At 45.7% G+C, this 18,377-nt stretch overlaps 1 protein-coding gene across 1 annotated transcript in view; it reads right to left on the bottom strand.

Annotated features, from left to right (window-relative positions):
• Positions 1–18,377, bottom strand: part of LOC138568676 (hydroperoxide isomerase ALOXE3-like) — a 411,617-nt gene that overhangs the window by 312,663 nt on the left and 80,577 nt on the right. Inside the window, exons 4-5 of the mRNA XM_069646461.1 lie at positions 16,632–16,751; positions 15,450–15,553 (exon numbers count right to left, since the gene is read on the bottom strand). Coding sequence (XP_069502562.1) covers positions 15,450–15,553; positions 16,632–16,751 — 224 coding nt within the window. The remainder of the gene's footprint in view (positions 1–15,449; positions 15,554–16,631; positions 16,752–18,377) is intronic.

The following is an 18,377-nucleotide window of genomic DNA, read 5'->3' on the forward strand; positions in this document are numbered from 1 at the left end:
ATTCCCTCATGATGGCTGTTTCCCAACAGGTGAAGCCCAATAAGCACCACCTGGAGGTTCTAGAGCCCATTTTAGCCACAAATGGTACAGGAGGAGATGGAGTGCATACGAAAAGGAGGGCGGGCAGCCCTGAGGAAGGTACATCTGCTGGAACACCCCGAGTTTGGGGTTGAGCATGGGGGGAGTAAGACTAGGCTCTTCTACCCCCTCCCCTGAGCCATAAATAAAGGGGATAACAGAGAGCACTGTGAGGTGGTGGAGGCCGGCAGTAAATTGAAAGAGGCTTTTCTCCAGAAGTTGACTGTGTCTAACCGCTTTCCCCCTACCCCAGGGGTGATTATTACAGGGGATGACGATGGCAGTTATTCTCCTGCTGATGATGAGGAGAACGATGAGGATGTGCACCCCAGTGTTCAAGTCCAGCAGAAGCTAGAAACCCCGGTAAAAGGGAACAAAGTCAACAACACGGTTGATATGTTCGACCCTGATGCCATCAGGCACCCCAAGTCTACTGAGTGGCTGCTTTCACCCAACGTTGCTCTGTACATAGTGCAGCAGATTAGAAAACTGATGGAATGAGAAGGATGGTTCCGTGTAAGAGCGCAGTGCCCAAGATCTGACCTACCTAGCACATTTACAGATACTCCAGAGCTGGATCTCAAGATGGTGACTTTTGTCACAAAGATTTCCAGAGACATAAGAAAGGGCGTTGATAGAGACTGGAAGGGATGCCTGGATAAGGTTCTAGACTTGGTTGGGCTATTAGCAAAAATGATGGACCTTGCTGAAAGAGCCAAAGATATGGGAGAACCCATAGATGCGCAAACCCTCGCCAATTGGGTGCAGCGTGCAGTTTGCCTGCTTGGTCATGCTAACTGTGCACTCTCTTCGGAGAGGAGGAGAAGTCTTCTTTTCAAAGTAGACTCCAAGTTTATTGACTTAGCCACTTACGAAACCGGCGACGGCACACAAGGCATGCTTTTTGAGGATGCCTTCACTAGAGAGATGTCACAATTGGTTGGTACCAATACCTCCTTGGAAAAACCTCAATATTCAATCAGGAAGATCTTCCAAGGACGAGTTTCTACAGGGACCGGTCGACATCGAGGCCAATTACCCAGTTGCTTTGGCATGCAGAGAAGGCCTCAATACCCCATGGCACATTATTGGGAAGGTAGACAGCACAATGCCTTCTTTCTTACAAGAAACCACCACTCCAGAGGTCGCAGAGGGAAAGCCACCTATAGACTGTAAGTGTGCCAAGCAAGCACCTTCCTGCAGTGGAGGACAGGGCAAAATAATTTTTAAGCAAATGGCAGACATTTTCAAGTGACTCTTGGCTGTTGCAAGCAGTAGTGGGCAGAATTACACAGTCTAGTGAGCAAGGGAGCGATAGAGCGCAGTACACTACAAGAACCAGGGTTTTTACAGCAATATGTTTCTGGTGCATAGAAAAGGAAAGTCAAAACCAGTTATATGTTTAAAGGAGTTGAATGGATGGATCACTCACAGACATTTCAAGATGGAGGGAATTCATATCCTCCGAGATCTCCTCTGACAGAGCGATTGGTTAGCGTGGTTGGATTTGAAAGACACCTAGCTCACCATTCCAATAACGACGGAATACCAGAGGTTTCTCCGCTTCCGTTGGAACACGGAGAGATGGCAGTTCAGATTCCTGCCTTTTGGCCTGGCCTCAGCACCGTAGGCTTTCACGAAAGTGATGAGACCAGTAGTGGCAGCCATCAGAGACAAGGTTATTGGCATTATTGTGTACCTGGATGACATTCTGATTTTAACACAAGACAGCGCAGCGCTCCAGTAGCAGGTGTGGTGGATATGCACTCTGATTACCTACCTGGGGTTTCAAATCAACCTACACAAAACAGCTTAAGCCCAAGCAAAGATTAGAGTTCTTAGGGTTTGTGGTCGACACCAAGAAAGCATCCCTTGAGCTGCCCTATCTGAAGATGAAAGGCAGCTGAGATCGGTGATCAAGAAGCAGAATATGTCACTTCACAATCTAGCCAGAGTAATGAGTCTCCTGGCGGCATTAATCCAGGCATTTTTTCCAGGGCCTAACATCTTCAAGAGGGTGTCGATTATCACCAGACAGTCCCGTTGGATGAGGAAGCACGTCGGAACTGACTTGGTGGTTGCAGAACATGGAAGCGTGGATCGGCCGAGCTATCTTCGGCGATGTTCCAGAGCTAGTAATAGAATTGCATGCCAGCAGAGCTGATTAGGGAGCTGAGTGCGAAGAGATAGAGACTGGATGCAAACGGTCAGAGGAAGATTTCAAGTTACACATAAATTGTCTAGAATTACTGGCAGGGCTCCTTTGCAGTATGGACGTTCGCCAGGGACAGAGTAAACCGCTGTTTTCTGCCATTGATGGTCAACAACTCAGCATTACAGTACATAGACAGACTGGGGAGTACAAAGTCCATATTGTTGGCCGAGTTGGCAAAAGACTTTTGGCATCACTATTTGGAGAAGAACATAGTGACAGCAGAGTACCTGCCAAGAGAACAAAACAGAGATAGTAGACTGGAACTCAGGTTACCTGTTAGATTCCAGTGACTGGCAGTTGCATCCAGCAGTTTATACAAAGCTGCATGAGAGGTGGGGTCCATTCAATATCGATCTCTCTGCATCCAGATTGAGTGCACAGATTCCCAGGTTTTTCAGTTGGTGACTGGACCTGGGAGCTCTGGGAGCGGATGCCTTTCTCCACAGTTGGACAGGTGCAGTCCATTACACCTTTCCCCCATTCATCATGCTGATGAGAGTCTTAGCGAAAGTATGAAGGGAAGCAGCAGAAGCAGTGCTAGTTGTGCCGGTTTGGAATTCCCTGGTGTGGTTTCCAGTAGCGATGGAATTTTCCTCAGATTTTCTGAGGATGATTCCGTGCAGGCCGGATCTACTGAGCAACCCAGACGGTCAGACACACCCATTAGTGGACTTGGGGTGCCTGCATTTGCTAGCGTGCAAGGTTTCGGGCAGAGATGGGAGTTGCCAGGAGTTTCTCAGCTTGCTGCTGAATTCATCGACTCATGGGCCCCATCTACACTTAGGAGCTACAGCACCGCATGGGAGCAATGGGAGAACTGGTGCAGCCAACAGGGTTTTCATCCCATTTCTGCACCCATAGACACATTCTCAATTTCCTAGCAGGCCTATCTCAGGAGGGGCACAAGTTCAGGACCCTCGGGTCTATTGATCAACCATATCAGTCGGTCATGAGTAGGTGGACAGATTGCCAATTGGGGAGTACCCAGTCGTTATGTGTCTGTTGCAAGGTGCAAAATTGCAAGTGCCTCCGGCACCCAGGTACGCTGTGCTCTGGAATGTGGAGGAAGTGTTTTGATTATTTCTAAGCTGGCCAGACAATAGTCAATTGTCAGTTTCTAGATTTCAGGGAAGTGGCTGTGATGTTGCTGTGTTTAGTGGCCTATAGAAGTGAGTCAAATGTGAAGGTATTAGAATTAGACAAAGATTTTCTATCCAGAAGGGGTAGCCTAACACACAAAGACTGCTTCCAAAGTAATCTCGTATCCTTATTTTCCTGATAAACCTAAGCTCTGTGCATTGTAATGCATCAAAGATTATGCGAAAGCTGTAGCTAACGTCAGACCAGCAGGAGTGACCCAGTTGCTAATAGGGCATAGGAGGCCTTACCATGCAGTAGCTTCAGCGACCATAGCTAGGTTGGTCAGGGAAATTATGCAATTGGCAGGTATTGATTTGAGTGTGTTCGGTGTGCATTCAGCTAGAGGCGTGATGGCGTCTAGAGCATTTACTGCAGGTGTGTCTTTACAAGATATTATGAAATCAGGTTACTGGTCCTCTGATACCACATTTAAAACTTTTATTTTAAGCCTGTGTCAGAGATTGCTGTGACAGTCATAGGTAGATTTGAATAAGCATAGTGTTCACCTCCCATCTTGACAAAGAATGAAGATTGCCCAAGCTTACAGCTCAGGGGAGTCTTGATTCTATTAAAGACATGGCGCAAGCATTATCCAACCCTTGATAAGCTGGTGGGCGCTACTTGTTCATGTAACGCAGTGTCATGAATTGAGAAACTGTTGGCGTATCATTTTCATCTTGCCTCGTAGGGGATGACACAAACCTTCATGTACAGCTTGGTGACTGGCTTCTGGATTTCGTCACGATTTGTTTGGGACATAAACATTCCAGTGTTGGAGGAGCCATTGCTCCATTCAAGTTCCCTATATGTGCATTGACTGTTGAGTTGAGCGTTTGTTCGTTGTCAAAATAAAGAGGAAACTACCCAGGCAGGAAGTGAGTTATAGGAGGAGAAGAGCCATGATTGGTGGACTTTAGTGGTCATAAGACTACAGTGAATAAGGGACTTATGGGATTTGTAGTCCCTGTAGTCCCTTCAGTGTTTGTCTGGTTTTTGAGAAAAGACAAAAAAGAAGTTGCTGATGAGCGGATTTAAAGAAAGTTTAAGCATAATGCTCACCTCCATGTCTTTAATAGAATCAAGACTCCCCTGCACTGAAGCTTGGGTAATCTTCATTCCCTAGCAAATACAATACGTAATGCTACATGAAACAACCCCTGGGAAATATCCTAAACATAGCACTCCAGGGAGGAGGATAATACAGAAATGTCATTGATGATCAACGCTTTATCGGACATCATTTTGATGCTATTGCTCATGTCTATTTGAGCCGAGTGGGGAGAGAGATGTCTGATGAGAGCTGTTTTGTGTGTTCCCTCATTCCCTACACCATGAGTGCCTCCAGAATTTTCGTAGCCACTGAAGTACCCACACACGCAGCACACTTCCTGACGCACATCGAAGCATGTATTACCAGAAGGCAATTTAAGGGAATAAGTGCCTCCATGCACTGGGTAACAAAGGAAGATACTCCACATGAGGATAATTTCATAAAAGAAGTGTCAGTTATGGGAAATTGTCATTATCGGATACTTTTGTCTTGTGGCACCTTGAAACACCATTTGTTGTATAGGCGCCTTACAAATAGCCAATAAATAAATATATCTGGCATGTGGATTGTTAGGGGGAATTCTCCAGAATGGCTAATTTCCCTTACCTACTGAGTCCCTCAGCAGCTTTGCTAGATTTCTAGGATTTATTTTTTTCACCTGTAAGAGTGTGAGCCTTTTTTCCCACTCTTACATGTGTTTTGCTGTGTGTGTTTAACATTTGCTTGTGTTCATAGACTGGGGAGCTTCACCTACTCCATAGGCATCATCTTTTTACTGTGTGTTACATAGCACCTTCAGTGCAGTGACACTGGGTTGTCTTTTTCGACTTCCCACTCCGACTCCATTTTCTGGGACTGATTCCTGTCTCCCAGAACATGTAAAGTTGCCATTAACTTTATTAGCCTCTGTAAAGCCACAGACCCAGTACAAATTATCTTACGTAGAGTTCTGGAAAAGGTTAATATTTAACCCTTTTTTGTCTGTTTCTCATGGAACATCGTTCCGTTTCCTTTTCATTAAGATTTGGTTAGTGGCAGTGGTAACTATCCTATTTTTCCTACCGCGGTTATTTTAAATATCCTTGGTATTGTTTTAGGCTATCTTGGTAGCTTCGAACTTAAACCCGCTGGACCATATTTACTTTGATACTGTTCCGGCTGGGTTTATTCGCCATTTCTTTTTGTAAAATTCTTTCTCGTGTTTTAGGTTCCTTTGTTCATTGTCCTTTCATGGGCTTCTGCACAGAAGCCCTCCTTAGGCGCCTGAATGTCTGAGGGGGACAGGATGTGAGGGAGGGCTTTAGGACTCCCTGCACAGGGTCTCCTTGGATACCCATGTCGCACTCTGATATGATTGGCTGTGGTGACTGTCCCGGCAGGACAGCCAGCCTGCTGTGTGATTGACAGCCAGGCTGTGTGAATGGGGGAAAACTGCATAAAAAGCAGGTCTCTGGGACTGAGAAGGCAGAGTGCCACTGGATCGAGAGAACCGAAGAGAAGCTGACAGAAGAGGACCTCTAACACGAATGAACCTCCCGGTGAAGCCCTGCTGCGGGTCCGAATCTTCAAACTTCGATGACAGGGAAGATCTGCAAGGAATCTTCTCTCCTTGAGCTGGTGGGATCAACCAGTTCACCAAACTGCAAGCCAGGCCTCCCTCCTCTGGCCGAATTTGGTGTACAGAGCTACAGTGAACTGGACAGCCAGGCGGAACGGACCATGCTTGGGTTTTCAGGAGCGCACCTTTTATTCATCACTTTGCTCCGCTGCTAGTTTCTTCCCTGGGCAGTGCAGGACCCTCCAGTCTTCCTCCTTCTTGTCAGTCCGACAGTCGCTTCAGGAACCGTGACCCTGCAGGAACTGCCAGGAACATCTGCCTCAGCTACAGCATTCTTCTGCTCTAAAGGTACTCTGCTAACCCGGTTGCTCGTTCCGTCTAGCCACGGTGAAAGTGTGTGAAATCTTTCGCCAATCTGAGGGCTTGTCCTTCTCTATTCTTTAAAGTAACTTTTTGTCCGACTAACTTCGTTCTGAACTCTTGGCAAAGACTTAACCTCGAACTACCCTGAACTGTGTGATCCTCTGCAAATACTTTGGTCCATTGACTTTGGCCCTAGCCTCTTGATTTGATTTCCTCACTGTAGTTCCCTTTTCTAGATTGCCTTGCTTACTTACTTGTTGGTGCTGCTCAATTTCTGTCTAACTTTGTCTTTCCCTCCCTTTTAAATTACTGGAGTGCCATTTTGCTCACACTTCAATTTGAGCTTAACTTGTCCAGTATCTATTGGGTGTGGTGTGGTGTATTAAGAGTGTGATTTTCCAATTGCTTGATAATAGTGAAATGTTTAACAACTGATGTGTAAATATTCTTTATTATTGCCTTTATGCTGCACACAAGCCGTGTTGCCCTCATTTGAGCCCAACATCACCATCTCCGCCATTACAACACACAAGGTGTTTTATCTCTCCAAGATGGCCACCCGTGCTTTTGGCCTGATCTGCCATTCTCAGCCTCCCAAGCAGAGAACAGCCGTCTGCTGATTGGCCTATGCTCTACCTACACCAGCCTATCGGAAGCCGGCAGGCGTGAGCTGGCCCTTCCTGGAAAGGCCCTGAGGGCAAGGCCACTACTGTCCTAAGACTTTCCCAAGCTGACCAGAGTCCAGGGCCAGATCCCCTGCCCGTGCGCCTAGAGGAAAGTGATGCCTGCTGGGTACATTATTAGAGGTAACTCCTGGTATATGCTATAGCCTTCAACTGTCTACCTCTCCAACCTCTACAAACATTCTAATCAGGCATACCACCTGGAATATGCAGAACCTCAACACAGTGCCTCCCCACTCAGGCATGCTCTCCATGGGTAACAAAGTGTTGTGTAATCTACTGTGATGTATGCTGTTTTTGGTAATTTTGAATCTAGTTGAAACACTGCCCCAGACTCATTTTACATAGCGTAACCTACCGTGATTTAAGCTGTTTTTGGTAATTTCGAATTTAGACAGACCTTTTTGCCATAATTGCTGCCAGAATGCTGTATAGTAGCCTAATAGCCACCTACCCTTCTATCTGACTGCTGCATTTGATTACTGCATTTTGCATTTTGCAAATGAGCATTTTGCTCATTTTGCACCTAGCTGCCTTGCTTCTGAATACTACTCAGGTCATCTAAGATGCACGAAGTAGCTAGTAGCTAGCGCCTAGTAGCTACCTGCCATCTGACTGCCACACCTCACCCACATCCAACAAAATGTACCTACCAGGCATTTACTCAGTACTGCTGAGAGTCATTCTCCACCTCATCCACTCACCCAGCTATCTTAGCCCTACTTCCAGCTCTGCCCCCATAGGCACCACTTCCCCACTCATGATGCACCTCTCTAAGGCATGCAGTCTCTGCGGCAGAAATGCCAAACTACGTGCCAGACTACCCAGACTATATGAGCCTGAGCCAGGGACACCACCCGTCTAAACTGACCAACCGGAACCCGCTTATGCTCACGGTCACTCCTACCAACCGCCCCACAGACATTCCCAAGCATAGCCTAACTAATACTACGACTATGCACAAGGTTCACAACTTAACCACCATACCTACAAGCACCAAAACTACCACCTCGCCCATAAGAGGCGCCTTAATCAATGCGCGATCTGTAATAGCCCATGCCACAGACATAGAAGACCTCATCCTGACAGAAGAACTAGACTTCCTAGCCATCACTAAGTCCTGGCTCCATGCAGCTGCTGGGCCAGCTCTCTCGCTAGCCATCCCTGATGACTACCCTATCCTCTGAGCGGATAGAACAGAATCCAGAGACGGAGGCCTCGCCATAATTGCCAAAACACACCTCAGCATCAGACTTGACACCACTAACCACATCCCCTCATGTGAATCACTCACAGCTAAGGTTCCCACTGCCAACTCCCAAACCATTACCATCCACTTATTCTACAGACCACCTGGACCCCTAGGTTCCTTCGAGGAAGACCTCACTACCATCCTCTCCAACAACTTAAAAAATACCTCCCAGAGCCTACTTTTAGGAGATTTTAACCTAGGCCTAAAAGACCCCAAAGACCCCCAGGTTACCCTCATTAACATTACCTGTCAGAATTAGGCTTTACCCAAAGAGTGTCCACCCCTACCCACACCAAAGGGAGAACCCTTGACTGGATAGCAGACCACAACTATGTGGCCTCCATCACTGCTATCACCCCCTCAACTATGGTCCCACCACCACCTCCTCACCTTCACACTCAAAGCCTCAAGCCCCATCACCAATAACTTATTAGCCACAGCTATCCCCACGAGAAGCAAGAAATAATCCCAGTGGAAAAACTCATACCACTCATTCTCCCAACCTTGAACCAACTCTCAGCTACCTCCAACCCCCACTATCTTGTAGAAAGCTACAACAATAGTATGTGCTCAGCCTTAGACACTATTGTACTGCTAAAACTGAGAAAATGTAAGCCAAAAAAACACTTGAACACCTGGTTCTCTGCCCACCTAAAAGCTCCCAGACTAGAGAAACGCAAAAAGGAACAAGCCTGGAGACAATCCCCGACTGACATCAACAAGCTGATCCTTAACAAAATAGCTTCCACCTATAAAAAGGAAATCAGTTTCGCCAAACAAGAATCTTATGACCAGAGAATATTACAATATTACAAATCCAGGACTAAAGAACTGTTCACTATCATCAAAGAGCTGGAAACACCTGTCTTAGTCCCAGACACTTGTGTGAAAGATAAACAATGGTGCACCAGTGTCCAAAATGCCCTGTCCAATAAAGATGGACAGGGCAAATCAAAATCAACAACAAGAAAGAATCACTAATTAACTCGACTAACACCTCCCCACGTCCCACCCGTCAGAACCCTATACCTAACCCACTCACCCGCTTCAGCTTCTCCAAAGTCTCTACGTCAGAAGTGGAAAAAATCATACTCAGCCTTAAACCGTCAAATTGCCCGGGAGACCCTTGCCTCTCTCAAATCATCAAAGATGCGGCTAGGGACCTCTCACCTCTCCTTACCAAACTCATTAACGCCTCCTTCTCATCAGGTACCATCCACAACAACCTCAAAGAATCCTGGGTCCTCCCTCTACTCAAAAAACCCTCACTAGACCCTTCTATACCCACTAACTACAGACCCATCACCACCGTCCCCTTCCTGCTCAAAATATTAGATAAGACAGCCTATCAACAAATACAAAAATACCTCGAACAAAACCATCTCCTAGGATTCCGGCAATCAGGTTTTAGAACCAACATGGGACAGAAACTGCTGTCATCGATCTTAAGGCCCAAATTGACACTCTGAGAGATAGTGGGAAAACTGCTTTACTGCTTCTCCTAGACCTCTCTGCAGCATTTGATCTAGATGATCACAAAATTCTATGCAACCACTTGGACTGGGCTGCCCACTTCTCCCAAGAAGCCATCGGCTGGATTGAGTCGTTCCCGAGCAACCAATCTATGCACGTCTTTTCCACCTCGGTTTCTGCTGACCAAATCCCCATCACATGTGGGGTCCCTCAGGGTTCATGCATCTCTCCCACGCTGTACAACGTGTTCACAAAGCCCCTGTTTGATGATCTTGACGGTCTGGGTATCACCTACACTAATTATGCCGATGATACCCAGATCCTCATCCCGTTGACGGGAGATTACAACAAGGATTTGGCCTTGGTGAACAAGGTGTACCTCATTATCCAGGCATGGATAGCTTCCCACAGTCTATGCCTGAATGATGACAAGACTGAACTTATCATCCTCGGATCCACCCCTAATCTAAACAAACTGGGCCATAACTACACCAGCTTCATTATAGACGGCAATCCCATCAAGGTAGCCAAGGAAGTGAAAACCCTAGGTATCTACCTGGACTCCGCCCTCTCCTTCCATAAACAGGTTAGCTCCATGGGCTCCACCACAGCCTACACATGTAAGCTTATAAGAGCACCCAAACCCTTCTTATCCACTCAGAATTGCATGACCCTAGCCAGAGCCCTTGTACTATTGAAACTGGATTATTGTAACGCCCTTTATGTAGGAGCCAACAAACAGGTTACCAACAAAATCCAGACCCTACAAAATAATGCTCTCAGAGCAGCGCTTAGCATCCCAAGAGAGAACATATCTCTAAAATCAGGAGAACCCATAATTGGCTCACAACCACCGATAAAATCTTGCTCAAAGTAGCCTCCTTAACACACAAATGCCTCAATAATGCAGCCCCCCGCTATCTAGCCGACAGAATAATAAGATACACCCCTAATAGGCCCACTTGAACTAGCAACACTAACCTGCTCACAGTTCCCAGGTTCAAACTAACCAAAATGGGCGGCAACAGCTTCCAGATGAAAGCAGCCCAACATTGGAACTCCTTACCACCCTCCTTAAGGACACCGAAAACATACCCACAAATGATCTAACTAAGCTGAGAATAACCTTGCTGGACCTGCGCCCTCATACCTTCGGGTCTGGCACGCAATATAAATGAATAAACAAACAAACAAAAATCAAATGTATATTCTTTTACTCAGAAACCTTGAGTCAGTGTTTGTTTGAATCATAGTAATTGCTGTCCTTTGTGTAACTATTGATACTGCTCACTTTACTCTTTAGATACGTCTGGCTGCTCAGCCATCGCTACCACTTTACTCTGTAGTACAGGCTTGTACCAAAGGTGAATTTGTACTGTCACTTGTAGTCTTAATTGTGTGTGGCGTTCCGAAAGGGGACTGCATATAATTCTGCCTAACATGGATAATGGGCTGATAAGGCAAATCCATGCCAAAATGTCAATCATAAAGTAACTTGCAGAACTTCTGTTTAAAATCCAATGAAGTTAGTAAATCATTTGTGATTAACAGAAGCATACCTACTGCCAAATATCAAAGTACAACACCCACCATTTCTGAAAAGCTGTTTTCAAATGTTCCTAGATGTGACCAATGATATTAACTTAATGTGCTTAGAAATGCAGCATTTCTCTACTAAAATTCGCAAAGTATAGCTCAGAGGAAGAGGATATGTCAAGGATATGTCTTTTAAAAGGCAAGGCACAACCCTTCAAAGTCACTAAGGTACTGTAAGGCATCCCAGAGGGACATGGCCTCTTCAAATACTGTATGTTCTCGTCTTTGAGGCTCAATAACATTGAGCCAGGCTTTTTGCTGTCATACAGTGAGTCTGGGTGCTTTTGGCTTCGGTTTGGTACCGAAGCTGGGAGCGGTGGTGCCAGGTCCATACGATGCAGTATTCCTACAAAATGGTGATGGGTTGCAGGCTGAAGAAGCAGAGGATGGCGAGCGATGTTTGGATGCAGAGAAACAGAGACTGGCCTTTGATGGGTATCAGGCTCGACTGGCTCAACACAGTGTTGGGGCACTGCAGCAGCAATGGCTTGGAGTTCGAAGAATTTAGTGGCCAATCCGCAATGTCGAGTTGAGGATGCTAGAAGACTGGATGGAGAGATGGCAAAGTTTGGAGCTGCATAAAGAGCAGGGGTCCCTTCCCTGGTTCTGTGGTTGCTGAATCTCAGGGGTCACGGTGAGTCCTCTCTTCTGGCCGCCCAACCAGGAAGAATTTTAGAAGGTCCTTGCTGAGATTGTATCACCTCCAGTGGCAGGGTCCTAAGTTACAGTGCCTCCCTTGAAGTAGGCCTTGTCCACATAGTGGTTTCACCCCAAATGTGCGCTTGACGTAAGGCGAACATCTTGCTCTTCCTTGAAGCCTTCTGTCAGATGATTTTGCAATAGACAATATCCTCACCAATGTTCTAGGTGAAAACTTCTTGTAATGAATTTCAAAGCTGTATCAACTAATAGAAGGGTGTCCTTCCCTTGCAAGGGCAAAGTGCTCCTGTAGATTGTTCAAAGCAAGCCTGCTGTCAGCAGGCCAATCCAGACTGGTGGAGCAAGTGTCCTTTGCCTTCTGAGATCATACCAGAGTGCTTTATCTGTAGGAAGTGAGGATGACAGGAAGTCTAGCGAGCCCAATCAGAACCCAAAATGATGGCGCCCCTCACCTCTTCTTCGGCTACTCCAACTCCACCTCCTTCCCAAGTCTTCTGAATTTGAAAGGAGTGATCAGCACTGTGGTATGAAAGCGGCTTTGTTAAATTAGGATGTCATTGAAGCGCTGGTTCACAGGGGAACTCCTGGTGAGGTTTCCTGTGTCAAGGGAGAAATCTGTTGCCTTTCTTAGAGGGTTGAAAGAAGCAGCTTCTTGTATCTTGTCCCAAATAGCTGTTGTGGAGACACCCAGGTCAGGCAACTAAATCGCATCAGCCCTCTCATGGCTGACGCAGTGCTAACCAAGCTGATAGCCAAATGCTGTTGCTGTATAATTGTGTGACCTGAGTAGGCATTGTGCCTTAACCAGGCATAACTTAAGTTTACAGTTTAATGTGCCACCATGCTATCTAAGGAACACAATTATTATGTTTTGAATCAGATGTGATAATGCTTAAAAAGCCACCTCTGCCTGTTGGAACTTTGTGTTCCACTAGCTGTAAAGACTGAGTATTTGACCTTTGAACCTGCCCCGCTGCCACTGTACTGCAGTTGTGGAAGAGGTCACAAGAAGGATGCAGCAAAAGCACAGGAGTGCTCTATGGTTTTGGCATGGAGCATTATGAAAAGAGGGACTGGATGAGCAAACCTCCTTTTCAGAAACAGAATTACCTGCATGATTGTATTGCTAAAAATCAAAAAAGCAAAGGCTTTTATATCCTCACAGATGGCATTCCCACACACCCATCTCTTGTGAGGAATCAAAAGATGGGTGTTGAGGTTTATCTTTCCTAGGTAGCAAATCAGACTCAATGTATTCTGCTGGAAATTAATCTTTGACATAATTGAAGGTGATACTTATTTTAGTGGACAATTGAACATGGACCATTTTGGTTTCAGTGCCCCTAAATATTCAAAGAAAACCAGTAGCAAATGATCTTAGCAATCATAGGAACATTTTATTTATTATCATCTTCTACCTTTTCTTCTCTTTTTGTTGTTGTTCTGTTGTTATAGACACACAGCCCAAAGAATTGCTCCCAGTCTGCAAAAATGTATTTCTCTTTTTCCTAAAGTCATCTGGTCAATTGTGGCTGATTCTGGGTTCCGGTAGTAGAAATTGAGAAGATACAGGCAAGTAAGACGACCACAGTGAGACCTGTGGCAAAGGCACAAAGCACACTTGCACTAAAAGGTATATTTTTACATATCTTTCTTAATATTGTCAGGAAAGCTTAACATGCAATATATATATATATTGGCCCTTGTGATGTTCAATGGTATCCAATGTATTTGACTGTTTTCTCAGGGACGACCTTTGGCTGAAAACGGTCTCATGCAAAGGTCATCAGTGCTCACAGGCCTTCCATTTAAACCAGGTCAAGCAGAGTAGGTGGGCTTTAAATGGGAGTCCCTTTTTTATGTCTACCGACTTGGAGCATGGGAGTTGGTAGAAAGAAATGGGGTATGTCTTTGCTGGTGCAGGAGAGGGAAATAGGCAAGTTCAGTGTAAAGGGAGCTAATGCCTCAAGAGACATGTGGAGCAGAATGTGGCATGTTGGGTGTGTTCCCCACACAAGCAAACAATGCAGTAGAAGAAGAAAGGCAAGGGACGGCAGTAACACTGAGGAGTGGAAAGACAAGGTGGTGCAGCAGGTGCTCCTACTTTACACAACCACTGGGGGGGGAGTAGAAAGGAAAGGGAATGAAGCAGCCCAGGATGCCGGGGTGTGGAAAGAGATGAGGGGCAGGGTGTGCAGCGAGTGGGTAGACAAGCTTGAGGAAAATGGCCTCTGGACATAGAACCTCATGAACCAGTGATTTCACTACTCTATGCATGTATGACCATGTATTTGCCAGTCCCAGAGTTATAGCGCCCAGGAAGCTTCTAGTCCTGCTTCTCGGTCTTCATCAAATAGGGCCCAGCAAGCCTTGCTTTGCTCAGTACCAGAGATATAGCACCCAGTATGCTTCTTGGCCTAAAAGGATATAGTGCCATTCTGACTCTTACTTTGCTCTCATGCATATTGTGCCAGATCACTCTCATTCCATTCTGCAACCAGGGAAATAAGACCGGGCAGGATCTACCATTGCCACTGTGTTCATAGGAACATCTGGCTCTATGCTCTTAAGGATACAGCGCCCATCACCATCTGCAGATGGCACTGTGCTCTCAGGCAAATAATGCCCCATGCTCTGCAATAAGCATTCTGTTCTCAGGGATATACAGAGCACGCTTAAGAAATGGCACCAGGCTCTGAAGGGCATTGCGAGCAGTAGGCTCTGTAGCTGGCACTACCCTTCAGAAATATAGCGCCCAGCATGCTCTGCAGCAGCATCTATGCTCCCAGGCATATTGCACTCGTTATGCTGCACATATAAGCACAGGATAGTGCACACAGCGGGCTCTGGTACAGAAAGTGTGCTCGCGGGCACTCAGCATGCTCTGCCGCCAGCACTGTGCTCTCACGGATATAGCAGAAATTCCATGCTATGGCCTCTGTCCTCCCAGCTCCTGGTTATTCTGCTTGGGCCACCACAAGGGTTCGGGGGCTTGGCCGACTTTACATACCAGGCCAGGGTGGAGCAGTGGTCCGGGGGAATCCTCCATAAACTGGCTCAAGGGACAACTTCACAGAGCGGATGTCGCTTCCTGACTTCCAGAGTCTCTCCAACTACATGCTCTTCCATCACACCTGGAACCTTGTCCAGCACCAACTCACATGTGGGAAGCGTGTTCTTTCTACATTGGAGAGTCTTGCATGCACACCTTTGGGCAAGATACTGTACAAAATGTGAATTTGGTAGTGGGGCTCTTCCCTCCTTCTGGCCTCCATGAAATGCTGTTTATTCTGGGTGGTATTGCTTAAGCAGAGTGGTACTAAATCAATGTGTCATGAGTGACGTCCTTCATCCTTTTAAAGAATTGGTTGGGTACACACCTGAAACCGGGGTCTTGGTGAAGCAGAACACCCTGTGGATGTCCTCCATGGTCTTCCAGGTGTCCTGGCAGCTGCACAAGCCTTTTAGCTTGATTTCCACGTGTCTGAAAAGTAATAGACAACAATAGGACTGGCAAGAGTATGAGAACACATTCCCAAGCATATTTCATAGACCAAACACAACATCCAATGATGAACAAAAGAACATTGAATTCAGTGGACTCATAATATTTGGGATGCTTCGCCTTTAAAAAGCGCCCAAAATGACTGGGATAGGTCTCAATGGAGGACATTAGAAGAGAAAACAGAAGAAGAGCACATTAAGAATTATAATAAGTTGATTAGAAGAAGGAAAAAGCCAAGTCCTGAAAAAATGTATTTATGTATAAAGCATATTGTGGCTGGAAAGATGGGTATTCTAAATTATTTTGCTGGAATGGTGGATTAGAAGGATGCCCTGTGAAATTGTGTTGTGAAAAACGTACATTAGGATAATTGCTATAATACTTAATTGTTAACATGACACAGATTAAATTATTATTTGGGCGCAAACTGTCAGGAAGAACAAATTAGAAATTGATTGAAATAATAGAATACTTGTTTCTGGTGTGGCTATACATGTGGTGTCCATAAGTATTATAATTTACACCCGCGGATAATGGTTAACCCTGAAGTTATGGGCAACTCTACAAGTTTGGTGGTATCCCGCTGGTAAATCCGTCAGGATACCACCAAACGGAATTACTGTTACCGGCACTTGGTCTGTGGGAGTTACCAGCACATTACAAGTGCCAGTAAGGGTAGTTACTCACCCTTCCATGGAGACCCATAGGATTTCATGGGGGGAGTTGCTGGAATTACCAGCACCGGTGCCGGTGATACCAGCAATTTATGCTGGTGGGGTGGCGGGATTACCTCCAGTTCTTGGCGGAAACGTGTCAGGTAAACAGAGTTATCAGCACATTAATTCTGCACCAGCAAAACTCTTAATGAGGCCCAAATTCTTAATTTAAGGCTAATCATATACTGAATATTAGCCTCTCTGTACCTAACATTGCCAAGAATCTTTTCACTTGAACCACGATCCATTGATATTAAACTCTCTTTATGCTTTTTAAGCCACGGAGGCGATCTACTCACAGGACTCAAATTGAAATATATTCTGTAGGGAGAGATACTCACGAGGCTCTGTAGGGCAGCTGACCAGGAGCTTTGGTGAGTGAGTAGGCACTGTCTGAGTTCAGCTCAGTCGCAGAGTTGATGTCTACGCATCTTGGTGTTCCCGGCCAGAACTCCCTCCACCTGGGGAAAAGGTAGAATCATATTTGTGGAATGCTTTTGCACCATTGACTGCACCTACTATATGCTCTGATGCTTCCCCAGTTTGAGACAATCAATAATTGATTGTCCGCTCAAATTTTCGGGCAGAGCGTTGCAGGTCTGATCTCTGGAGCTAACCACATAAAACACAGAATAAGGTATTGAGGCTTTGGTGTTAGATGCACTCACCAATTCTCAGAACCATTCACAAACCAATTGCAATACTTTACCCAGTGCTATGACAGCATTCAGCAGGTAGATAAACCAGAAAAACGAAGATCCCTGTTTTGATAGCTTTTGTTGGACTAAATGAAAATGTTATGCTCAAATGGTAGATGCATAAGCTTTCAAAGCCCTATAGACTTCTTCATCTGATGTTGGTCACTTAATAAAATGAGCTACGAAAGGAAACAAGCAGAGCTGGTCATGTCTTTTACATAGAGAACCTCTCACTTTATCCTCACTTCAATGGTTGTAGAACGAATACAATGAATTCAGTCCAGGAAGGCCCCTTTACCCGCAGGGCAGTACATTTAGGAAGAAGCAGGCACATCCTTCCACTGGCAAGCTGTTCTTACATCCAGTGCAGAGAAAATATGCCTCAGCAGGGCCACATAATTCACCCAGCTTTTCATGTACTGTGTAATGTGTCCAACCCCTTAATCAAGAGTCTAGTAAGTGAAACTGAGTATGAAAAAACAGTGATGCGATGGTAGAGAAATCCCACAACGTAAGATTCAAAGAAATGCAGTATGATAAAAGGAGATGACACCCAAAACAACTGCCTACAGTGACAGTAATTCAAAAGCCATCTCAGAAATAGCTCCCTGCACAAGAGTGTTGAAAATATAACATTGCCAGAAGAAAGTGCAGGTTTTTTGCAGGTTTTTTGCAGCCTCCCTGCTCTGGGGTTAAGCGGAGTTACTGAGGCCTACGTGTATGCATAAGATGGAACCAATACAGAAATGCTCCCAGAAGATTACACTGTGCAATGTCCAATTGCATCGTATTGGGCTTCATGTTTCACAGTGCTGTAATGACTTGCATACAAAAGGGCAAATTCAAAAAAAGGTTTAATACTATTAAAATGGTGAAATGGCCACTGTTACCAGATCATGGGCCTCATTATAAATTTGCCGGTCCAGGAACAACGGTACCAGTAAGCTTACCGGTTCCGTTGTTACCAGACGGGCAAACTACGAGGACTGTGAGCGGGTGCCTTTTCGCCCACCAGGGCTGACCGGGCGGGCGGACAGGCACCCAGGATCAAAATTGGCCAGAGTGTTTCATGTTCTTATTTGTGTGCTATTCCAGAGTCCACCTTTTGGTACCATCACTCACCAGTACTGCAGTGATTGCCCATTCTGTGTGAAGGGTTGGCCTGATGGGGTTTCTGTTTTTCAGTTCAAGATGGGTTATCTATGGTGGTTCACTCTTTTATATGGTTCCTGGCAAGTCTCACCTACATACCTTCCTTGTGGGCATTCCCTGCATTGGATATGGTATACCACTTTGGACAATTTGCATTGGTATGTCCCATGTATCGGCACTGTTAGGTTCGGTGGATGTGTTACGGCTGATTTGTTGAAGATGCGTTGGGCGGTTTGG

Source organism: Ambystoma mexicanum, chromosome 1p, assembly GCF_040938575.1.
Source record: "Ambystoma mexicanum isolate Mex_15411 chromosome 1p, UKY_AmexF1_1, whole genome shotgun sequence".
Classification (NCBI taxonomy): domain Eukaryota; kingdom Metazoa; phylum Chordata; class Amphibia; order Caudata; family Ambystomatidae; genus Ambystoma; species Ambystoma mexicanum.